General features: G+C 40.8%; 1 protein-coding gene across 17 annotated transcripts in view; it reads left to right on the top strand.

The window, feature by feature from the left end:
• Positions 1-18,925, top strand: part of MYT1L (myelin transcription factor 1 like) — a 280,396-nt gene extending 261,471 nt beyond the window's left edge. For 14 of the 17 annotated variants that reach the window (XM_083607083.1, XM_083607078.1, XM_083607085.1 and 11 more), the window contains 6 exons: positions 2,712-2,795; positions 4,836-5,057; positions 11,216-11,307; positions 13,628-13,731; positions 15,512-15,655; positions 15,992-18,924. In XM_083607083.1, the coding sequence (XP_083463209.1) occupies positions 2,712-2,795; positions 4,836-5,057; positions 11,216-11,307; positions 13,628-13,731; positions 15,512-15,655; positions 15,992-16,132 (787 nt within the window). In that variant the 3' untranslated portion in view covers positions 16,133-18,924. The other 3 variants (XM_083607073.1, XM_083607079.1, XM_083607080.1) reach the window with 2 other exon arrangements.
• The last annotated feature ends 5,740 nt before the right edge of the window (positions 18,926-24,665 follow it).

Here is a 24,665-nt window from a genome sequence, read left to right as displayed (position 1 = left end):
AACTGAGATGGAGCAAGAGGATTACATCAGTTCTTCCTTTCACCTGCAGCCCCCTGCATGACTCCCACATTATTCCAGAGTGTTCCCCAAAACTCTGGGCAATATTTTCAGGGGGCTTCAGTGGAAATCAACATCTCCCACCTTTGCTTCTTGCCAACAGGAGGATCCTTTCATTTGACTTATGCTCACAGAGTCTCAGAGTCCAAGCCATGACTTCTTAGGAAGTTTCATTTTAGACATAACATTTGAAGCAGACAGATCACTTCTTGCTGTAGCATTACAGGTTTTGGTTTAATGCAGTTCTTGACACAATCTACCATATATGCTAAAATGCCCGGAACTTTATGGAAAATGTTTTCTTATTACTTGATATTTCAGCTAGTCCATATTTATTCACATCCACATCAGCTGGTCCATACACAAGCTGCTCCAATCCATATCATGTAAATAACCTTAAAATGTGCTTACATTGATTGTGTCTGGTTACTGGTAAGTTAAGCACATGCCAATATCCATAGGAAGGTAGAAAGGATTACGTTCACAGGTAGAAAGGATTATGCTACGATTCCCAGCACCCTTAACAAACTACACTTCAGAAGATTTTTTAGGAGAAGCCATGTGATTTAAATGTACAGTGTGTACGCAGCCGTTGTTGCTAATCTCATTCTAAAATAATGTATCGGTGACCAGGGCTGTTTGCACACCGTACACTGAAAGCACACAAACCCCAAATCTTGTAAACTGTGGTTTGTTAAAAGTGCTGGGAATTGTAGTTCTGTGAGCGACAAACTACAGCTTTCAGCATTCTTGCGGGGCTGGGTGGGTGCTTTAAGTGTATTGTGTGCATGCAGCTTAGGAGAAGTTACAAGAAGCAAACATGATCAGGTGGGAGGTGACTTGGGCCTCCAGGAATCCTGATTTATTTTGTTCAAAAACCCACCTTTAGAATCAGGTTACCAAGGAGATTCAGTTTCCAAGTCCCAGTTACTAAAAGGCCTCTCATAAACTAAAGTCAGGACTACACATGACATGCACCATGGGCCGATGGCCAAAACCTCTATCCCTGTGTCAAATTCTCTTCCTTGTGTGATATGTAGATATATACTTATCATACGTCATGACAGCATTATGTTCTAAGTTTCTCCATTCCCAGTCCACCTCATTCATTGGTGGGGGCAGCAAGAAAGTTTGCAAATGTGATGATATTGTATTCCTACACAAAGGGGTGGAGGAAAGCTTTGATGCAAATGCTCCTTTCTGCAGCAGCCCTATAATTGGGGCTGGCGGCAGACTTCACGGGTTCCTTGGCATGGTGTCACCAAAGAACGCCACTCACCCACCACAACCAGAACAGGGCTTGTCTATAGTCCTGGTCCCATTGGGATTCTAGATGTTAAACATCATAAAGTTCTGTGGTTCCCTATACCTAAAAAATAGATCTGTAAGAATTTATAGGCATAGCGCTGGTTCATTTGGATTAATTAAACATGGTGGGTGACGACCACAACTGCAGCACTGAAACTGCTCTGGGGGCCCAGCAAGAAGAGTGATGAACAAAGGAAGACCAATGGGAAACCTTCTGAGCCAACTGGGTCCTTGACCAGTGCCTGGTCTAGCTCACCTCTGGCACCAGGTCTGCATATGCTTCATATAATGTCCGGTTCCTAACCCTTTCTAACTTCTGGCTTTTCGCTGGACTTTGTCACATTATTTTTCAATGAATATGTGGAGGGGAGCTGAGGTTGAACCTGCTGTTTCCTTCCCCACCCTCCTTGCATTAGCTGTGCCTGTTTGCACAGGGCCTGTGTGCTGACAACATGCATGATTTGGAATCCGTGTAATCAGGGAATGTCAATTCTGCAAGACCCAGACTACATATACAAGTTATACATATATAGACTCAGGCACGAGCAACACATAATGGTTGAAAAGGGAGCTACCCTGATAATTAATGCTACCCCCCCAATTTAGATTGCCATGAAAGCAACAGTTCTGTGTGTATAGTAATTGATATCATGAATTCAAACTCTTTTTTTATAAAAAAGATGTGTTATAATGGCAGGCCTCAAAGTGCCTGGGCCTCATTCATATTGCAAACCACTCCTGCTTAAAAATGAGAAGCCACATTCTAGTTTTGATATTGTGATCAATACAATTTGCATCAAGTACCAGCCCTAAAGTTTCGAATTCTTCATAAGAAAGAAGGAATGCATCACAACCTCCAGTTACACTATAGAAAACAGAAAGGCATCCCCATGTGTTAATAAATAATATACCGTGGGGAAAGGGAATTGAAAAGGCTTTTGTGTCTTCTTTAAATGATTCATTCACCACTTGCCTCTCTGTTTTACCTTTCCCTTCCCCCTTGGCCATAAATTACACATAGCTTTCTGACTTTCTTGACTCACATTCTTCTGAAGCCCATCAGTGTCATAGCTGGAGACACTATTAGCAAGAGATTTAATGCACAGTTGTCCTTGTCTTCCAAGGGTCTTGGTCCATAAGGGTCCTGGAAAGCAATTTCGTTTTGCAGTGAGAGGAAATCATGATTCATGGGCTCCCTCTTGTGGTGTGAATAGAACTGCTAAAGTCAATGCAGAAAGGATGTCGTCTGCAAGTAACTTTTGCAGAAAGTTTAATTCTCTAGGACACTTAAGAGAATTATTTTTAGAATTAAGGTGTTCAGTCTTGAAATGATTTCTTTCATTCAGTCTTTCTGGTTGTCCACGAGCAAAGAAAAGTGGGATCAGGATAGTACAAAGCAAAGAAGACAAGGAAGATCAAGAGCCAATTAGGTAAGCATGAATCTAGTCAACTTCTTATGAACATGCTCAGCTATCTCTTCTGCCTGTTTTCTTCTTGGATACATATTTGAATGACAATAAGACACTTCTACATGCAAGTTAGTTGTTTTTAAATCTGTACGACTTCATATATGCATGCATTCACACACACACACAAATATATATATACATATATATCTACTCATATATATTCACACACATATACATACAAACACACATATGTGCCTGGAAAGCTTTGAATTAAATGCAGCTTTCATAGTATTCGTTCAACATCTGACCAAATACTTCTACTGAAGACAATGAACAAATGAACTAGAAGCTGGTGGATGCATTGTGCTTTTGATCAAGAATATGCACACATGAGTCTGTTGCCCATCTATAATCTAGAGTCTCGGGCACTCACAGATTTTCTGTGCCTAGCCATGGGAGAAGTTTGAGGAGAGCATACGGATGCTTTCTCTTCCTATAGCCAACAGCAGGACAGCTGTGCAACACAGCCGCTTTCTTTGTATGTACAGCATACCATTTGCCTCCCCAGCTCTTTGAGGTTTTCTATAATATTGTATGGCTCTCTAGGATCATTGGCCACACCCTGTACTGGACATGAATTTTTTAAAAGCTGTCATTTTAAGGGGCAATTTAAAATACAATGAGAAACATAAGGGGGCTTTTTTGGTTTGGTTTTGTGTCTGTTTCATAAGAACAAAAGCAGAGCCAAACCTGCACACAACGTTCAGTTCTAATCACAACTCCTGGGTACTAAATTTAAGACTTTCCTATTTTATAAAAGCAGTTGGCAAAGTCTGCATGAAAAATCCGGGATCTTCTCACTAACAAGCACGTTCACTGTTTATCACCCAGGGAGGCACAAATCTGGTTTTGCACATAACACGAAGCCCTGCTTTAGTAAATGATGGTTTATTAAATTATGGTTTAGCATTCTATGCCAGCAACTTACCGTATTTTTCGCCCTATAGGACGCACCGGCCCATAGGACGCACCTAGATTTTGGGGGGGGGGAATAAAGGGGAAAAAATTTATTCCCCCCCCCCAAGCGCGGGGCTGGGGCGGGGGAAGCCCGAGCTTCCCCCTCCCCCAGCCCCCAGAACGGGACCCAGAGCCATGCCGAAGCTGCGTGCAGCTTTGACATCGCTCTGGGAACTTGCGGGGCTGGAGGAGGGGGAAGCCCTCCGCCAGCCTTCTAACCAAGTCGGCGCTGCGCCTCCCGCTGTCCCCCGAGTTTGTGGGGCTGGCGGTGGGGCTCTCCTGAAGCCTGGAGAGCGAGAGGGGTCGGTGCGCACCGACCCCTCTCGCTCTCCAGGCTTCAGCGAAAGCCTGCATTCGCCCCATAGGACGCACACACATTTCCCCTTCATTTTGGGAGGGGGAAAAGTGTGTCCTATAGGGCGAAAAATACGGTAACTATGGCCTATTTACTGCCAACTAACCACATTAAGAAGCCTTGGTTTGTTCTTGACTGGCAAACCTTGGTTTATTTCATTTATGGCTTGGCACTCTGTGTGAAACTAGTGCCCTTCCTTAATAGTGGTTTGTTTGGCCACCCCACTCCACAACATTCACCGTGTTACAAACACACAAGGGAAAAGGAGCTGGAAATCAGACTAAACTTTGGGGAAATAAGCCAAAGTTCCTTCGGTAATCTGTGAAACAATTTATGGTTAATTCATGGTTTCTTAAACAAATATGTCTTGGTGTTATGTGCAGACCTGGTCAGTAACAAAGGTTTGCTAGATTGGCGGTTACCATATCCCACTGTGTCGACATTACATTACATTTACACAGAGCTTGTTAGTGGAATGTTCCCAATTCCATTAGCATCTTTTATGTTTGTGTTGCATTTCTTGTTGGTGTTCTTGGTGGGGGGTTTTGTTGTTGTTGTTTGCTTTTTCTTTTAAGCCATAAAGCATGGTTGTTCTTTTTTTATGTGAGATTTATTTTGACTTTGTTGTAGAGGCTGCCAGGTATATGATGGCAAGACAATAAAGTTTATTTCATCTATCTGCTATCCAGATGTCCAGTTCCTGGTTGTGACGGTCAGGGTCATATAACCGGGAAATATGCATCTCACCGTAGTGCATCAGGATGCCCTCTAGCTACTAAAAGGCAAAAGGATGGGTATTTGAATGGCTCCCAGTTTTCTTGGAAGTCAGTGAAGACGGAAGGTATGTCATGTCCAACCCCAGGATGTGATGGTTCAGGACATGTCAGTGGTAGTTTTCTTACACATAGGAGGTAAGTAACTGCAGAGGTTTTTCCCCTCCTATCTAACTGTACCTTATTTGAAATAAGCTCTCCATTGGCCACGGTGTGCAAATCTCTTTAAATTATTTTTAACACGTTATTCTGTGAAAAAAAGAGTCAACCAAGATTTCTTAGGTATGAAGCTAGATAGAACTACCTAGCTCATGTTTATGACACCCTTGAAACAAATTAGACCCTATCAATCTTATAATAATGATTCGACCCCAATATTGTTTTCTTAAAGCAGATTAACAAATAAGTACCGTGTGCCAATCTTTGGTTTTTATTTGATAAACTTTCAAGGCAGCTAGTTTTAGTCTTATGTTAATTTTATTAGAGAATCTGCAGCTTAGATTTGCCTAAACTCAACTAGATGTTCTAATCTGCGCCATCTCCAAGTACAAACCTCCATGGTTTTTGTAAGTTTTTTGCTAGCAGAACATAGTTTGCCCATGGTTCACTTGTCCAAAGTTAGTAAAGATGCTCTTCAAACATGCCTTAACCCGAGAACTCTGAAGAGAGAGAGAAAGGGTATTGAAAGGGGGAAATGTTTTACCTACGTTAACTAGCCCTTTTACTGAAGCTATAGAACAATTAGTGGTAGCTAATTGGTGTCGTCCTGATGGTGATGCCAATGAGCAGTTTCAAAACTTGTTGACTGTTGATTGTGGAAAGTAGATTATATTTACAGAGAGAGAGAGAGAGAGAGAGAGAGAGAGAGAGAGATCCCTTAGGAAAGAAAAGCATATTAAACAGGCACACTTCTAAATCTAATACTTAATGCAAAATGAGCAGGAACAAATCAGAATTAGCTGAAACAAACCTGTCCTGTTCTGCCTCCATACACAGGAGAAGGCTGGGTGGGCAGAGGAGAATCAGAATAGTTCTATCATTCCTGAAGAGTTCTTACGCTATGGAATAGAAATTCTGTTATTAAATATATTAAAAAACAATAAAATTGTATTCCGATGAACCACATAGTATACTGCCTAGTTTGCTCCTGTATATGGTTATGGCATGGAAGCATACCAGCCGAAGGCAGAAGATCATACCTATGTAAGTGCTATGGAGCTCATTTCCTTTACGTATCTCCTGGGCTTGCATGCCACTGCAGTTTCTGTAGTACTTCAGCCTGGAAAGACCTCCCTTTCAAAGACCCAAGACCGGAGCAAAGACAATAACACCATTACTCTTATTCTTATTACAATTAATTTATTAATCATCTTCTAAATCACCATCTCAAGGTGAGAAATGCAATAGATAATGAAAAACAGTTAAAAGCACGAAAGCAGCAAATGCATTTAAAACAAGACTAAAACTCTATGACAAAGGCTGGGAAAGCCTGCCGTTGCCTGGTGTGTTGTTGAGTTCTGAGCTGTTGTGTTGGACAACTTTATGAGTTAGGCATATGACATGTATCAGCCTCCAGGATAAATCTTTTCACAATCTGTGGGGTTTGTTGATAACGTGTTCTGACAAAGGAAAGAAACAATTTAGCTCACCTGGATTCTTAAGCCTTGTGCCAACCATGTGAATGTTCCTTCCAGAGTAGGCAGAACTATGAATTAGTATGTCTTTGTGAAAACCAACTTAAGTTTTACTAGGAATTAGAATGCTTTTAAGAAAAAGCACATGAGAGAGAGAGAGCGTACCATAGTAGGATTACAAACTAATCCCACTTGTAATCTAGGATCTGTGATTCAGGAGTGAGTAAGGAAAAGCTTCTATCTTATGTGCGATTATACATATTATCCTATACAACCAACAAATAATCCGATGAAATGCTTCTCTTGGATGGAACTATTTTAGAACAATGAGTGACTTTGGGGAGTTAAATGTGTTTTGCTTTTAATTCCTTGTGCACCAAAGTCTATTTATTTTAAAATTCTGTTCAGACTGAATGCTTTCTTTTCTTCTCTCTTTGCACGAAACTAGCCTCACGTTTATTCCACATATATTCTGCACTAATTATATTTTTTTCATGTGAGAAACAGTCTCTCCTCATGTTTGTAAGGGTGTCCTCCGATTAAGTTTCTTAGATACGTTGAATGAATTTACACTGCAGATTTAACTGGCTTCTTCTTCCCAGGAAATTGTAGTTTGATGATTAGGGAGTAGCACTCCACATACTACCATTCCCAGACCATTTTTGTTGGAAGAGTAGATATAGCCCAAGCTCTTCACCTCAGCTACACATCTCTTTCATGTATGCTGCGGTTTTGTTAAGATGATATTTGCGTGCGGAGTTAGTTCTGGGGTGTTAATAATTAGCATAACATGTCAAAGCCATAAGTGATGAAAAACAAAGGGTAGATTCTTCTTCTGAAATTTGTAACAAAATAGTCCCAAGTTTGTTATGCAGCATGAAAAATAAAACTTTAGAGAAGCTGGTGGCCTAAACCTAGAAATGAGCTCAGTAGCGCTAGCCTCAAAAGCAGGCACTCATCATGGTCCTCTGTGCACCAGAAGCAGTTTAGTCACGCTGGCCACAGACCCGGAAAGCTGTCTGTGGACAAATGCTGGCTCCCTGGGCCTGAAGCAAGATGAGTGCCACACCCCATAGTCACCTTTGACTGGACTTAACCGTCCAGGGGTCCTTTACCTTTACCTGCCAGCTAGTGATCAGAGAGTCAGAGTGCAGCCCTGCAAGCTGCAATGCTCACATGCTGAGGCAACATGCTGGTGAAGGATTGACCCTGCACCCAGCAACTGATGTCACCAGGTGGAGGAAATTGGTTCACAGCTCAACATGGACACCTTGGTGAGCCAAGACTGGCCTGCGGGGTGGAGATTCCCACCCCTCTTGTGAAAGAGCTCAAATAACAATGAGACTGAAGTCATGCATTTGCTCATTCGTTGTTAGTTACCGACATTCAACTGGTTACAGGATTGAATCCTTATTTCATTTCAGACTCAAGCAATATGCATGATTATGAGACTAAATTCCATTATAGCGTATTCCACCAAACAGTAACCAACTTTCCTTCAGATGATGAACTATGGAAGTGACAGTTGAGTAATCTGGCCTATGAGTAAAGCAAATAAGATCTGATTTATCTTCACTAGCTGGCATTTTATGCCCTAAAGCACTATAAACAGAAATGAAGTCTGCCTATAAATCTATATCCTTATTATATTCCACCAGACTAATTATTATGACCGGCCTCTAGTGCCCGAGGAAACGAAATAACATGCAAGAAAATGGAAGATCTCCTTAATATATTGCGACTAATCTTTGCATTCATAATATATGAAATTGTGATGGTTAAAGATGGTTTAAGATTAGATTCTGAATCTAATCTGAGCCCTGTCTTCTTAGTAGTCAGTCTCATACACTCCTTTTTTTAATTTGGATTTACATTTGTGAACCTCACCCAGGCTTTAAATTGGCCCAGCTTTGTTTTTGTGAGCAATATATTAGAAAATATCAGTACAAACATCAAAGCAAGCAAATAGTTTAAGCATAACTAGCTTGCTTTCCTTTTCTATTCCTTCACTTTTCTCCATAATATAACTTGCCTTTAATAAAATTAAAAACATGCATGCAAGGCATGTTTTCCACCCACATCTTTTAAAGAGTGCTCAGAAGTTCCAGGTGTGTGCTAAGATTATACTCTCAAGAAAGTGAGGGACAACTCAAAAGTTAGATTCCACACACCCAGTCAGTCTTATTTTAACAGTAAAAAAAGGTAAAGGGACCCCTGACCATTAGGTCCAGTCGTAGCCGACTCTGGGGTTGCGGCGCTCATCTCGCTTTACTGGCCGAGGGAGCCGGCGTACAGCTTCAGGGTCATGTGGCCAGCATGACTAAGCCGCTTTACCTTCCCGCCAGAGCAGTACCTATTTATCTACTTGCACTGGTGTGCTTTCGAACTGCTAGGTTGGCAGGAGCTGGGACTGAGCAACGGGAGCTCACCCCGTCGCAGGGATTTGAACCGCCGACCTTCTGATCGGCAAGTCCTAGGCTCTGTGGTAAACCCACAGTGCCACCCGCGTCCCTATATTAACAGTAGATAGCAGCAAATATCAAACCCCCCATAGACCCCAAACCTACAATTCGTGAGATAAAACGTGAGATAAAAACATGGGGAAAACATGTTACATTGTGGTTCATTCGTATTGTGTTTCTTGGCCCAAAGACTTCCAAAGCAGTTAACAGCATATTAATAAAGCAAACAATACAGCAAAAGTACAGAAAGACAACAAATCAGATGGGCCATGATTCTGTGATTTTGCTATCTACACAGTGAACTGGCTGAAAATTTGATGGCCACCAGCTCACCTAGAACTGGGTCATTCAATCCAGTTGCCATCTTTCATCTTAACCTATCTGCTTCTCTCTATTCTTTGTTTAGGGCAACCCACCCACTCCCAGTGCCCCAAACCTTCTCTTACTAGGATCCTGGAACCAAAAGATTTGTGCAAAGTAGCTTCCATGAAAATAGTACCATTCCTGCTAGTTCATGTCCTTAAAGGGTGACGTTAGATGTCCCCAAGGCCCGCAAGCTCTCATTCCCTTCGGTGCACTCAGGCTACCACCTCTCTGTTCTGGGTTTATTTAATAGATTATTCATCCAGGAGTAGCAGGTTGGAGTGTCCCCCTTTCCCCCACCCACCAGTACCAAAGGCTTTGAACCAAAGGCCAAGTCCCCAAGGTTTGTGCCTCTAACCAGACTGTGGGACCAGCCCTGCCATTAGTAAGAATGAAGTGGGTGCTTCATTTAGTACAGGCATAGGCAAACTTGGCCCTCCAGATGTTTTGGGACTACAACTCCCATCATCCCTGACCACTGGTCCTGTTAGCTAGGGATGATGGGAGTTGTAGTCCCAAAACTTCTGGAGGACCGAGTTTGCCTATGCCTGATTTAGTAGATGTGAGGGATCTGTGTATGCAACCCATAACCTTGCTTACTGCCCTCAAGTGTAGGGGAGGACTTTTCCATTGCCAGTGGTGATTTGCTTTGGGAAGCAAAATTTATTCGGCCAGCCCTGCCAAACCATTTCCCGGATAAATACTTGGAGGGGCAAAGCAAACTCTATGACTGGTTTCGGGTGCTTTCACTCCAGTCTGCCCCAGAATATACATAAATATATATACTATACATGGTGGGTTCCGACACCTCTTTTTCTAGAAAAATAACACTGTAAAAAACCAATTAAAACTCTAATTTGGTCCTTACTTTGTGCCATGTTCTCTTGGCATTCCCTTACTAATATATTCCACAGAATCACAGAATTGTAGAGTCGGAAGTAGCCTAACCCCCTGCAGTCAAATTCTTAACCAGCAAAATTTCCCTAATACTATTCTTTAAATACAGATTGTTTATATGATTTTTAATTAGAATTCATCTAGAACTTGTGGCAAACTTTTCAGGAGCTGCCCTATTGTTACACAATAGTAGGAAATGTTTCTGCATTTGTATTTGAACCTGCAAATGAAATGAAATCAGCTCAAATCCCTCAAGCTTAAAATAGGGTGCGTATCACTTATTTGGGATAAGATACAAGCTATAAATTCGTATTTATTCCTTCGAGGTAGTTTAAATAAGAATGATAAATATAGGTTTCGTTGCTGTGGGGAAAATTTGTTGCAAAAAGGTGTGCGTGTTCTAACTATAACTACTCTGATTTATTAAAACCGGGTTTATATGAAATGCGTGTTCTTGTCATGTGGTAAGAAAAACTAGGTTCCAAGACAGATGAACATGGGCATCTGCCCCGCAGCTGAGCTATAATCCCCAGAGTCACAGCTTTCTTTATAAAAATAAGTCTCTACCCTTTGTATATGAGGCAAATGTATGGGCACCATTCTCCTTGTTTGTTTAGTGAAAAACTAGCATTCTTCTACCTTTCAGTGTTTTTAGGCAGTGAATGAAGTTATTGCAACATCAGCCAATTAGACAAAGAGAAGAGGGACACACCATGGTGTACAAAAGTAACTAGTTTTTCTTTCTTTCCATTTTTAAGTCTTATATTTTTCCTCTTTTTGTCTGAGAACAGTTCCTCTTCTCTTTCAGAAGCCAGCACCTTACCAATGGCAGTCAAGAGAGACTTCCCTGTAACTCTGTTTCCGTAGTCGATTTAGCTGACGTACTGAACACCCGTGACTTATTACAATTAATAATTCTTTCCTCACTTATTGTCTACAGTCTATCAGGATGCCCCAGAGCTACATCGGCAATGAAGAGAGCAAAGCTGTCGGGAGAACAAATGCTTACAATAAAGCAGAGGGCTAGCAATGGTAAATAGCTAATTGTTGTGGATTAAATGAGACGCAGCTATCACTGTTTACTTCACTCTCTCACTGTGAGAATAATTTACTCACTATGGTATTACAAAGGAGTCTTTCTGAACACAATCTTGGAGTCCTTCTAGAAAGTGCCATCAGGCTACAGTGTACGGCACTGAAGTGATTTTGCTGCTGCTGCAAAAAATCAGCTTCTGAACGTGCTTCAGAGAACACCCATGCTGTGATTTGAGCTGCCATTGTAAAGCAGAAAGCTCATGTGAAGCACAATCATATGCATGTTTGCTCAGAAACATGTCCCTCTGTATTAATTGCATCTTACTCCAAGGAAAGTTTGCAAAGCAGTGCAGCCTTGGCTCAAAGTTCTTTAGGCACTTGGAATTACCAGAATTCCTCTCCTTCCAGTACAGAGCCTCATTCATCAGACTGACGAAGAGGGTCCCCAAATTTAGCATGGCTGGATTTTGAAATACCACATTACCATCAAAAGGGAACCATTAAGTCTAAAATTCCCACAATATCCTGTTGTCTTTAACCCAAATTATACATTTGGCATGGGTATTTAATCTGCTCCATTATACTATGTACGGCCAGAAAAGCTCATATAATATAATCACTTCATCTGGCGTTATGATGAAACTTGGATACTTTTATCAATTTTATTTTCATCATTTTTACCCTGCCTTTTTTACCCAAAACTATGCCAGAAAGCTATGGATGAGCAAAAAGAACCGAGATGTCGAGCAACAATTCAGTAACCTTACATATCATTCATATGAAAGAAAGACAAGAACAAATATCTCAAGAAAAAAATAAAACTTAGCTGTATGGTGCTAATGAAGAGTCCCCCCCCCCCAATTCAAATAGCATCTGTGGGGAAGTGGTTTTCATCAGGAGCTTGTGAGGAGGGTCAAATTCGTCCTCCCCACCTTCAGTGATTCCAGTCATCTCCCCACCCCACCCCCAGCCAATGACTACAGTCTGCATTTTCTAAAAAGTGCACATTAGATGGAAATATGAATTTAATGCCACAGTTCATTGGGCAGCCATCAAACTCTGTTACTCGAGCGAATGGGCTCAGATAGAAGTTGTGGTTTAATTGGTATGTTTAAATTTAGAATGTGGAAGGACTTTTCCACCCCATGGGAATGTCAAGGTTCACAGCTGGGCTGGATACTTGCCCTATTTTCTCCCTTTCCTCCACTTACGCATGCAGATGGCACAGTGGGATGTTGGGAGGGTCTGTACATGCTTTCCATACCACCATCCAGTTCTTCCTCTCTGTGCCTTGCAAGCTACTTACCATATTTTTCCATGTATAAGATGATCTTTCCCCCCAAATTTTGTAAGTTTAAAATTGGGGGTTGTCTTATACACGGAACGTTGCAATTAAATATATAGATAAATATATGCCGCCATCCATATTCTTTCCCCCCAGCCTCCCCTCACTATTGGCTTCACAACAAACACTGGTCTGGTACTTCCCCTCCCCCAGCAGCCCCCACTCCGGACATTGTCCCTTCCACCCCGTTCCCTCAGCCGCCCCCTGGCTACCCAGACCCTCCATTCCCCAAGCGCACTCACTCAGGCAGGCCTGGCAGTCGCAGCTCCTCAATCAGTGTTCGCATCTGCCAGCACACATGGAGTAAATACGGTACATACCGTAAATACTGAGACAAAAGTGCAGCACACAGGCGGGAGAACTGGAGCTGCAGCTACAGTGGAGTTACTCTGAGCTGATAGCAGCAGCCGCCATTACACAGCTTGCCTCACTGTTTGATGTTTAAATATACAGTACTAAATATACCGGTGTTTTGAATATTTAATAAAATATCAATATTGTTCCGTTTGGTGTTTAAAATATTTATTTCTTAATTTGGGGCTCAAAAAATAGGGGTCGTCTTATACATGGGGGCATCTTATACATGGAAAAATACAGTATATTCTACATGCCTTTTTTGACAGGTTGGGTAGGATGAAAATGTGAAGAGTATGCAGAGACCTGCCACTCCCTTCAGTGACCCATCACAGGGCCTGGGCAACAGGGGAGAGAGCTGGAGACCATTAAGCCTTATAGAATCTTCCACGTGTGGTTACTTTGCCAGCAGGTGGATTCCTACGGTCTTGGTTCCCCTTAGAATGTTCTTACGTTAGTTTGCGGAAGGCCCTGCTTAAAATGGAATATCCCATGAGATGTAACCATTTTGACCTTTTTGTTTTATTGACCTAAACTTCAAACTGTGAAATGGCTCAGTTGCTTAACTCAGATTTCTAACAACTATATTTTAATATATCTTTTTTTATTATTGCGTAGGTATAGAAAATGATGAAGAAATTAAACAGTTAGATGAAGAAATAAAGGAACTAAATGAATCCAACTCCCAGATGGAAGCTGATATGATAAAACTCCGAACTCAGGTAACAGTTTTATAAAGTCCTAAATCCAATGGTTTTTTACATGACTGGATTAAGATAAATAAATAGGCTAGTCGCACTCTGTGGGGATATTCTCCCAATTTTTCCTTAATGTGTTTGCCCTGTTTTAAAAACCGTATGGGAGGTTAGAAAACCGTGATTTGGTCCTGCTTCCCTAGCATGGCAGCTGCAAACATTTCTACCTGAAATCATAATCAAAACCATCAGGTTAAAGAAGGATTTTGTTCTAAATGAATATGTACAGCTTTTACTCTCTTATATATGGATGATAGATGGAGGGGGGGGAGAGTAAAGGCAGTTCACCAGAAATCAATGGTCCAAGCTTTCTGCTCAGGCACGCTAGATGCTACATTGTGCAAAGGAGCAAACTATCCGTGATGTTAAGTACTGTTTTGAATCGCAACTGGCCATGTTCCTTTTCTCCTAAAAAGTAACTGTGGTGCACCGAACTTGGATCTGAATTGCACTGCAGGGGAAGAGGCCACTTAACCATTTTCCCATCTCCATTTTCCTTGCAAAAATGGTCTCCTGCCCCCAAGTGCTTATTTGTTCCGATTTTTAAGCAGTTTAAGGGAGACAATTGTTGGGCAATGGGGGTGGCGAAAAGGAACTCTTTGCTGCGGCCCTGATCCAGGGTGGAGGGATGGCTCTCCTTTTTTTGAAAACAAAAGGAGGCTGCGAGCACGTGTTTAAAAATAAGCTTAAAGTCATATCTAGTTTTGGTCATTGACTGCTGCTTAATATCTATTTCCATCTGTTCTTAGTTTACGTAGATGGTTCAAAAAGTGTAGTTTTCTACAGATAAAAATGGACATGGACTAATCCATTGTAAAGCCGGGGAACAATTTGCATGATTTATATATATATTTTTCAGAGGATGGTATGTGGTAGGCACGATTTTTTTTTTTAAAAAAATGGCTTTTCTTAATTGCAAGTGAAGAGTATGAATTAGATGTGAGGTGTAAAAGGAGTACTTTATTGTGAGACGTCAAGTCCAGGAGATTTGGCAGAACATAATGGCTCGGGTTCAGTGTTTCCATAAGGGTCATTCCACGTCATTTCAACGAGGTCATGTCACCCTCCGTCTCAGATGTTGATGAAATTTGGTGTACATCCTTCCCTTATGGTTGAAAGAAACCCCCTTAATTTCCCCCCCTATCTCAAATAGTTTTAATTTTTATAGCACTTCAAAGTTTTGTTAAATCTGTGTTGTCTGTCCCTCTTGAGACCCTTGGCACAAGATACCCTTGTGTACATTCCCCCCCATGACCAATGATCAGATCTCTTAGAAATTTTACAGGAAACTTCGAAGTGCTATAAAATTAAAACCATTTGAGACAGAGGGGGGAAATTAAGGGGGTTTCTTTCAACCATAAGGGAAGGGTGTACACCAAGTTTCATCAAAATATGAGATGGTTGGTGACAAAACCCTTGTTTTTTGCATTGATTTGATGTGGAATCACCCGTAAGTGGAACGCTGAACACAGAACACAGACCAGAGGAAGAGGCAAGGAAAGGAATGTCACTGATTCTTCCTTCCTCCTGAGCATTTTTTGCTCCCTGAAATCTGTTCTGGAAGGTTGGATGAGCTATAGAACAGCAAAAGATGCACTGCACCGTCCAAGTACCGTAGATCTGCACTGGCTCATAGAGGGACACTCTGGATCAACTTAGTGTTATAATTGACATAACATTCCCCTCCTCCGTCGTTTTAAAGATGTTCTGCTTCCTGTTACATTGTACACTATTCTGTCCCTTTCAGATTACCACCATGGAGAGCAACCTGAAGACGATAGAAGAAGAAAACAAAGTAATTGAGCAACAAAATGAGTCGCTCCTTCACGAATTGGCTAATTTAAGCCAATCTTTAATTCATAGTCTAGCTAATATCCAGCTACCGCATATGGTAAGTGACTGAGGCACAAGTTAAGGAATTTGGCGGTCTCCTTCACCTCATACAGTAGATGTCTTTTTGTTTTTATATTTATGGCTCCTCAGCCCGATGGAGATTTGCGGTATCAACCCTGAAACCATAGAGATAAATTTAACTGCTAAAAAAAAAAAAAAAGACACGGTGGGCCAATTCCGATGTCTCCTGTAAAAATTAAGTAAGCGCTAAACTAGACCTTTTTAATGTGCTAAGAAAATGGTGTCAATGTGCTGTGATAGTTTGTTATGCATAAATGAATATACCATTAAGCAAATAAAAGTTGTATATGAACTACTATTTAATATCTCGTAGGAACCAATCAATGAACAAAATTTTGATGCTTACGTGACCACTTTGACGGACATGTATACAAATCAAGATCGTTATCAGAGTCCAGAAAATAAAGCCCTACTGGAAAATATAAAACAGGCTGTGAGAGGAATTCAGGTGTGAGCAGCTGCTGTAGTGGTGAAAAAATCTTACCTTTAAAAAAAAAAATGATGCCTCTTGTTTTTTGCTGCTGTAATTTACCAGAAAGTGTTATATATTTCTTTCTGTTTAAAACAGTGTTATGCTTACAAGACTTCATGATAATTTTATGTCTTGCTTTAAAGATAGTAACTGCAGAATAGTTTTTTGAATACATTCACATTTTGTACGTTTTCATATAAGCTGACATAGTGTGATATGCCATGTAATGTTTATAGCTGCTAATGTATGCACATTTTTGGGGTAAATATATTTCTGAAGAGGTAAGCTGATCAAAATAGAGTGTAAATTCTTTTTAATGCTTTAGTGATTAAATGTTTTAGTATTTTGAACTGAAATGGACAAAAAAAAAAGAAAAAGAAAAAAGAAAATCCGCTTTGAATGACAATGTTGCAGTCTGCGGCCACTTTTTAGACACTCTCATTTTGTCTCATTGCTGGAGGATTTTATGGGATTTAAGAAATTACATTTTGTGTGCATATTGTTTCATAGCAAGATTTGGTTGCCAAAAATGCTTTATTTTTGAACAATGCTTGAAATATTGTGTGACTTTTGTTTTCAGAGGATGGTATGTGGCGGGGGGCAATAAAAAGAAGGTTTTGTTTTGTTTTGTTTTTGTTTTTGTTTTTAATTCCAAGCAAAGGGCATGAATTAGATGTGAGATGTAAAAGGAGTAATTTATTGTAAGACAACATCAAGCCATGGAAACTTGAGAGAGAAGATTCAAAGCAGCTTAAACAGCACTTTTTAATTAACTTCTAAGCATTACATGGTATGAATATGGGAACCTCCATAATGACAGGAGCTCTATCAGAGGTGGACAACATGAAGATATCAACTTTTCTTTTCAAATACACTTTGGAGCCAACATCCTCTGTTTCTCCAGGACTCCTAGAGTTTCCCTCTGAGTTATCTGTTACAGCATTGTAGTTCATCTTTCAGAAGTTCAGTCTTTCCTTCCTAATACAAAGGCAATAGGTTCAAAGAAATATTGCCATTAAAAAAAAGTTAATTTGGGAATGAACCCCTAAGTTTTATCTTTACAGTAGTTACTGGCCTGGATTCATTGCTACCCTGTGTAGGAAATAGAATGCAGTTCAGTTAACCTGTTTTTTTTTTTTTACCTTGTTCCCTTTTTTTTACTGTTTTGGTTCTGGGGTTACGGTTATTATTTTTATTTTTTGGCGTACAATCATTATTCCTGCGGCATTTCCATATGCTATCTATTTGTTCTACTGTTACCTATTGCAAAAAATAAATAAAAATAAATGAATGAATGCAATCAGAAAATTTAATGTAACTAAATATACTTTGGCACTTTTTGCTTTAAATTGCATCATTTCAAGCTAAAAAAAAAAGACGTATTGTACTTTTCAGATTTGATTGTTATTTCTTCAAAATAACTGCACTATATGTATGCATAAGACCACTTTTTCTTGCGGCATTTTTTTGTTTCCCCCCCTCCCATTTAAATTAGTAATTCAGATGGCGTGTCGTGTATGTCGGATGTTGAATTGATTTCGATTTGATAGCATATCTTTTCCTTCCATGTCTTGATGTTATGCAGAAAGTACAAAAGTACTTTGAAAAATTTTGTTATGAAAAAAATAAATAAAAAAGATGGGTTTTGTAAAAAATAATAAAATAATAATAATAAATAAAATAAAATATTTTTAGCAGAACAGGACTTACAGGGTCATTGTCCCCACAATGTGCCAGTTGACTATTTGCACTTACCTTGCCCTATATATCCATACGGAGGTGTGCAATCTCGTGTGTCATTCGCTTTGTGACACTAAATTTGAACAAATTAGAGTGGAAGCCGACGTGGGCTCGTCCAATAATATTTGCTACAGGGATCTCACAACAAATATTCTGATACAATACTCAACCTCGGTATATATATATATGTATAAATATATGTATATCCCAGCGGCACTTTATACTATTCACTGTACAAAAAGCTTACAGTTTTTCCACGAGGACTTTAATAACTAGCTGGGAGAAGATTATGTAATTACTTTTGGGGCTCTGCAGTGTCTTCTTCTGTATAGTGCCCTCCTTTTTCTGTTGTGCTATTAGTTGTAGCTGCCATGCTTAGAATTGCCTTTTTGAGAGCTGAAGCAAGGTGCTTGTCGTTCACCTTCTGCCATATATATTGTACTTTTTGCCCTAGCCTCCTTTTAGGGCTCTCATTGTTCATAAGGGCATATGCATTTTTTTCCACTGCATTGTGTCTGCCGCTTCTTTGCCAATATAGTAATGCTTTCCGTAGAGTAATAGATAGTATCAGTTTTGGATTCTTATCGTTATCACCTATGTACAATGGGAAAAAGGGATTTTAAGCACAAATCCGCGCTGCTCATCTAATGTTGGTACATAATATCAAATCAAAAGATATCTGTGACTATTATATAGGGATCACACACAAAAAAGTGTCACATATTAGAATGCTGACCTTTCATCTGAAATTATTGTGAGTCATCAGAGTTTTATTTATTCTAACTTATTGTTCATTTTTCTTGAGTTTGATTTAAGTGCTCATTTATTAAGACAGAATTTTGTATAAACTACTTATTGTGCTCTCTGTGGAACTGAGGTTTGATTTATTTTTGTACTACACGGCATGGGTTTGTTGACATTTTAATTTTGCTATAAATGTGTGAAATCACAAGTTGCTGTGATAACTTCATTTTTAAATTGTGAAATTTGTACAAATTTTGTCATGCTGGATGTGAACACATCTTACTCTAAATAAATAAATGAATAAATAAACAAACAAACGTGTTGCCACATTTGTAGCACAGCTGTTCTCTAATCCATTGTTACCTTTCTTGATTTCACCCACGGTACTGGCAGTCTCATATATTCAGCCAAACTTTGCAGTGGCACCTTTCTTTCTCCTTTTTAATAACTGAATTCTCATCCTACACACACACACACATATATCTTTCTGTGTATAAGACACCCCCATGTATAAGACGAGCCCTATTTTTTAAAACACCAAAATTAAGAAATTAGGTTGACACCGGTCTTGAAAGACCTACATTGGCTGCTAGTACGTTTCCGACAGTGGCGTAGCGTGGGGGGTGCAGGGGGGGCCGGCCGCACCGGGCGCAACATCTGGGGTTAGGGCAAATCCACGGGTTAGGGGGCGCAAATCCACGGGTTAGGGGGCGCAAATCCACGGGTTAGGGGGCGCAAATTACTTGCCTTGCCCCGGGTGCTGACAACCCACACTACGCCACTGGTTTCCGAGCACAATTCAAAGTGTTGGTGCTGACCTTTAAAGGCCTAAATGGCCTCGGTCCAGTATACCTGGAGGAGCATCTCCACCCCCATCATTCTGCCCGGACACTGAGGTCCAGTGCCGAGGGCCTTCTGGATGTTCCTCGCTGCGAGGAGCCAAGTTACAGGGAACCAGGTAGTGGCGTCCGCCCTGTAGAACGCCCTCCACCAGATGTCAAAGAGAAAAACAACTACCAGACTTTTAGAAGACATCTGAAGGCAGCCTTGTTTAGGGAAGCTTTTAATGTTTAACAGACTATTGTATTTTAATATTTTGTTGGAAGCCGCCCAGAGTGGTGGGGGAAACCCAGCCAGATGGGTGGGGTATAAATAATATATTATTATTAAAGGTAAAGGTAAAGGTACCCCTGCCCGTACGGGCCAGTCGTGTCCGACTCTAGGGTTGCGTGCTCATCTCGCTCTAGAGGCCATGAGCCGGCGCCGTCTGAAGACACTTCCGGGTCACATGGCCAGCGTGACGACGCTGCTCCGGCAAACCGGCACCAGCGCAGCACACGGAAACGCCGTTTACCTTCCCGCTATAAAGCGGTCCCTATTTATCTACTTGCACTTAAGAGTGCTTTCAAACTGCTAGGTGGGCAGGAGCTGGGACCGAACGACAGGAGCTCACCCCGCCGCGGGGATTCGAACCGCCGACCATACGATCAGCAAGTCCTAGGCACTGAGGTTTTACCCACAGCGCCACCCGCATCCCTATATTATTATTATTATTATTATTATTATTATTATTATTATTATTATTATTAGCTTTTGGGGGTGAGGATGTGGGTGAGGGAGGTCACTTCCGCCAATCGCTCACCCTCCTGCCCACCACTGCCAGTCACTTGCCACAGCCACCAATTGTCTGCCCACTCGCCATAGCCGCCAACCGCTTGCCCAGTTGCCACAGCCAATTGCCAGCAGGCCTTGCTGCAGCCACCAATCACCCGCCCAGTCACCGCTGCCCATCTCCTGCTTGCTGCTGCCATTAATCACACGTTCCCGCTCTGCATTCACTATCCGTGTATAAGATAACACCAATTTTGGCCTTTTTTTTTTTAAGCAAAAAGCACCGTCTTATACACACACAAAAAAATACAATATATATAGTTTTGCATTATCTAGCCAGATTCTTCATTTCTCAACAGACTCATTCTTAGAAACACCTACCAACCTGGAGTAGTAGAGCCGAAGTTATCAGAACCTACATTTTTAATAGCTCCTCTTTACTCAGAATTGTTGACAACTATATCCGTTAGGTGCAAGGTTTTATCATTTCAATACCTGGACCTTATCTACTTACACTTAACTTTCCATGCTGGGCTCAGGTTCTCATCACTGATGTTTATTCCACTCAATGTCCCATGTTCCCCCCTCCCATATTTTGATTTTACTACCCCCCTGCACATGTATGCACACATACATACAGTTACATATCTCTATCTATCCATCTATCCATCCATGTATCTTTTTTTCTGCATGCTTTCCAACTGAGGCTTCAAAAGCTGGGACTTGACCATCTATGATAGCAAATGATGAAAATGCAAAATACACTTCTATAAGAATACCACGGTTCTCAGTAGATTTTTGTTTTGAAGTGTCAAGAGATCCCTCAGGAATGAATAATTCAGTAATCACCTTTGACACATGATGTACGATAAAAACAGCCAAGAACAGTTAAACACAAAACAAAGCAAAAAACAAAACAAACAAAAACCAGCCAATGCATTTAAAGCAAACATTAAACAATACAAATTAAGACACCCATGGCAAAGACCTGTTTATCCAGCTGAGAAATCCTATGAGCACAAAAATGGTCTTCCATTGTTTCTGGGAAGTGCAGGGACTGAGTGCCTGGTATATCTTGCCAGGAACGCCATGCCACAGAACAGGGGCAGCCAAACTAAAAGCCCTGCCCTGAGTTCTGAGATCTTTGGACTTTGCAAGAGAAACCTTCCCACAGACCATAGTGATCTGCTGAGTGTATAAAGCATAAGGCAATCTCTTAACATAGACTGGACCTGAGCTGTATATCACTTCATATGTCTTGAACCCAGCCTGGCCGCAGATGAGGACCAACAAATTGTGCGCTCTCTCTCTCTCTGCTTCTTTTTTTTTTGAAGACTGGAGTTAAAAATATCCATTCATTCATTGATATATTTTTTTTTTTTTAAAAAAGAGGTCCCTTCTCTTTTAAAATATTCTCTGTCAAGGGGTGGGGGTGGAACCCAGAATTTTCTATAAATAACTATACAGAGAAAGCAAAAGAATATCCATAGATGACTGTTGTGTTAATTTATAAGAAAATCGGGAAATGAGAATTTTAAGATGCTGGTTACATTAATCCTGGGGCTTTATGCATTCTTTAAATATATGCAGCTTGCTGCCAGGACCAACCTGAAGCAAATTCGCCCCATGTGTTTTCTTCTGGAATGTTATGCTGTGTGATGATAACCATGTGAAATTAAAACTTCCATAAACGGCATTCTTACTCATGGGGCAACCAATTGAAGATGGTAGCAGTGTGGCGAGAAAACCAGCAAGTGGCAGTATTGGACAAAAAACAAGATAACGCAGGAATGTGTGCAAGGAAGCACATCAGAAATTGTAGCCAGAATCTGAATAGTTCTTTAGTTGCCAGAAATAAGCACAACTTCACTGGTTTCAAGTCATCTTGAGGTAACATTCCCCACCCCATCATTTTTATCCAGAATTCGCCTAAAATGGACCACCACATTGATTTGATTCCAGATTTTTGTGAGGCAAGGCATGAAAGATGTTTTACTTGTGATGCAAGCCTTTTTCACGTTGTGAACCTGCTTTTGATTGCAAAGTTCTGAAATTGACCATAATGTGAAATACCTAAATATTTTCCCCGGCTGCTCACATTGCAAAATATATTATTGTTGTTCAATTCAGGCTCGTATTTGTCGTGCATTTGTGTTTCACTTTTCCTCCTGGTAATCTTTGTTCTTCCTACTGAGCTACCGCTCAAATAGTTACATCAAAACATTGGTTTTTCTTTAGATAATGTTCTAGCATATTTATCACACCATTTCCTGTACAGAAGAATCAAACGTTGCCAGGACTTGCCTCTGATTGTACTGCTGGGAAGGAACAAAGTTGTGCTGTCTGGATTATCCAGAAAGTAGGGAATCATCTTTCATTCTTGGAAGTCTCCAGAAGGAGGTCTGCCAAGATAATAACTGGTAAGAATTCTGTTGGCCATGATTTGGCTACCTTCTCCACCTCTGGATTTAGCTTCAGCCAACTTAGACTTTATCTTCCAATTGCTCTACATACATCTTGAATAGTGCCTGGAAAATAGTTGGCTTTCAGAAGAAGCAATCAGTTGAAGGTTTTCTACTCCTCCAAAAGCCAAAACTCCCCCCCCTCCCCAAGCTAATTGGATATTAGAATCATTGGCTGTTATCAAAATCCTGCTCTAGAACATTTTGCCATAACCCCATAATCTTTATTGACACAGAACATCCTGTTTCAGGCAAAGAATAAATAAACAAAAATCTGCTCCAGATGTAAATTATGTCTTTCTTTCTTTTTCTATTTTACTTTTTAAGATTTCCTAGCACACAATATGCATCGTTCTGACTTTGGCAGAAGTTAGCTTCCCTTTGACCGTTGCCAGCAAATTATGTGTTTAAAACTAAAAGTATAAATATGTCACAAATTGGACATTCCTATTACATCCGTTTGGAGTATTATCAGTACATTTAAATAAACATTAACACTGGCCGCCTCAAGGTATTACACAACACTCGGGAGAAAAAGTTCATGTTGACCTAGAAATAGTATTGAACTTTTGTGTGTGTGTGTGTGTGTGTGTGTGTGTGTCATTGTGCACTTAATTTGGCTTTTGATACAAATACTTTTGGTTCTGATAAGAAGCTGCTTCAAATTATATTTTGTAAGTTTCAGTGAGAGAATAAAACATGCCACTGTTTTGTGGAAGTTTTTCTCTGTTTAAAAATACAATTCCAGCATCAGGTCCTAACCAAGACTATTCCTTGCCATAATTAACTTCATGATAACTGTTCAATATCAATCACAATCACACACATCATACTCTCAGGGAGTAACTTTGAAGGTGATAGATGGATGCAGCTCCCTCTTAAGTCAAGGAAAATACTCTGTATTCCTGTGAGATAATGTGCTGGTGACCCCTGGCAGTGGTCTACCGCTACTATCCATTAGGTGGTGGCTGCTTGATTTCAGCATACACACCCAATGCCTGCACCAAAACCAGCTTACATCTGTAATCAATAAAAGTTGTGGCCTTATTTGATCCCAAACACTGGTGCTTTGTGTCTTTACTGGGTCTTATGTGTGAGCATGCACTTCCCTCCCCGCCTGCAGGTAAAAAAAAAGGTAAATGACCCCTGACCGGTCAAGTCTAGTCAAAGGCGGCTATGGGGTTGCGGTGCTCATCTCGCTTTCAGGCCGAGGGTGCTGGCGTTTGTCCACAGACAGCTTTCTGTGGACAGCTTTCTTTCTCAACCTTGAGTCCTCTGATGTTGCTAGACTACAATTCCCATCATCGCTAGCTAGCAGGGATGATGGGAGTTGTAGCCCAACAACACCTGGGGACCCAAGGTTGAGAAAGGCAGCGATAGCCCATCCGCACACAGAGATGACCCCACACCTACTGGGACCACAGAGATATGCAAGGTTTTCCTTCCGTGACCATTTGAAATGTAACTAGGGAGATATGTTCAGACATGACCAATGAAGCAGGAGAAATGGCTTTCACACACACCCCTTCTTCCATCGCCATCTCCCTCTGCCTCCCAAATGCTGCCACTTCATAAAGAAACGATTAAATGTGAGGGAGGAGCACTTTTATATTCCATGCCACTTTTTCTGCCATTTATCAAAAGATCTCAGGGCAGTGTACAACATTGGAAACCACATTGCAAAACAACCATAAAAACATAGTAAAAGCATACCGACAGGCAGCCCAATAATAAGTTAATCATCATAATATGTAAAGAGTTCACTCCCCCACATCTTTTCAGGCCATGTACAGTGGTAGCTCAGGTTACATACGCTTCAGGTTACAGACTCCGCTAACCCAGAAATAGTACTTCAGGTTAAGAACTTTGCTTCAGGGTGAGAACAGAAATTGTGCTCCGGCGGCGCGGCGGCAGCAGGAGGCCCCCATTAGTGGTGCTTCAGGTTAAGAACAGTTGCA

The sequence above is a fragment of the Podarcis filfolensis genome (assembly GCF_964270895.1).
Source record: "Podarcis filfolensis genome assembly, chromosome: 3".
NCBI classification, from domain to species: Eukaryota; Metazoa; Chordata; class Lepidosauria; order Squamata; family Lacertidae; genus Podarcis; species Podarcis filfolensis.
The sequence above is the reverse complement of the archived record's forward strand: the minus strand, read 5'-3'. Positions and strand labels throughout refer to the sequence as shown.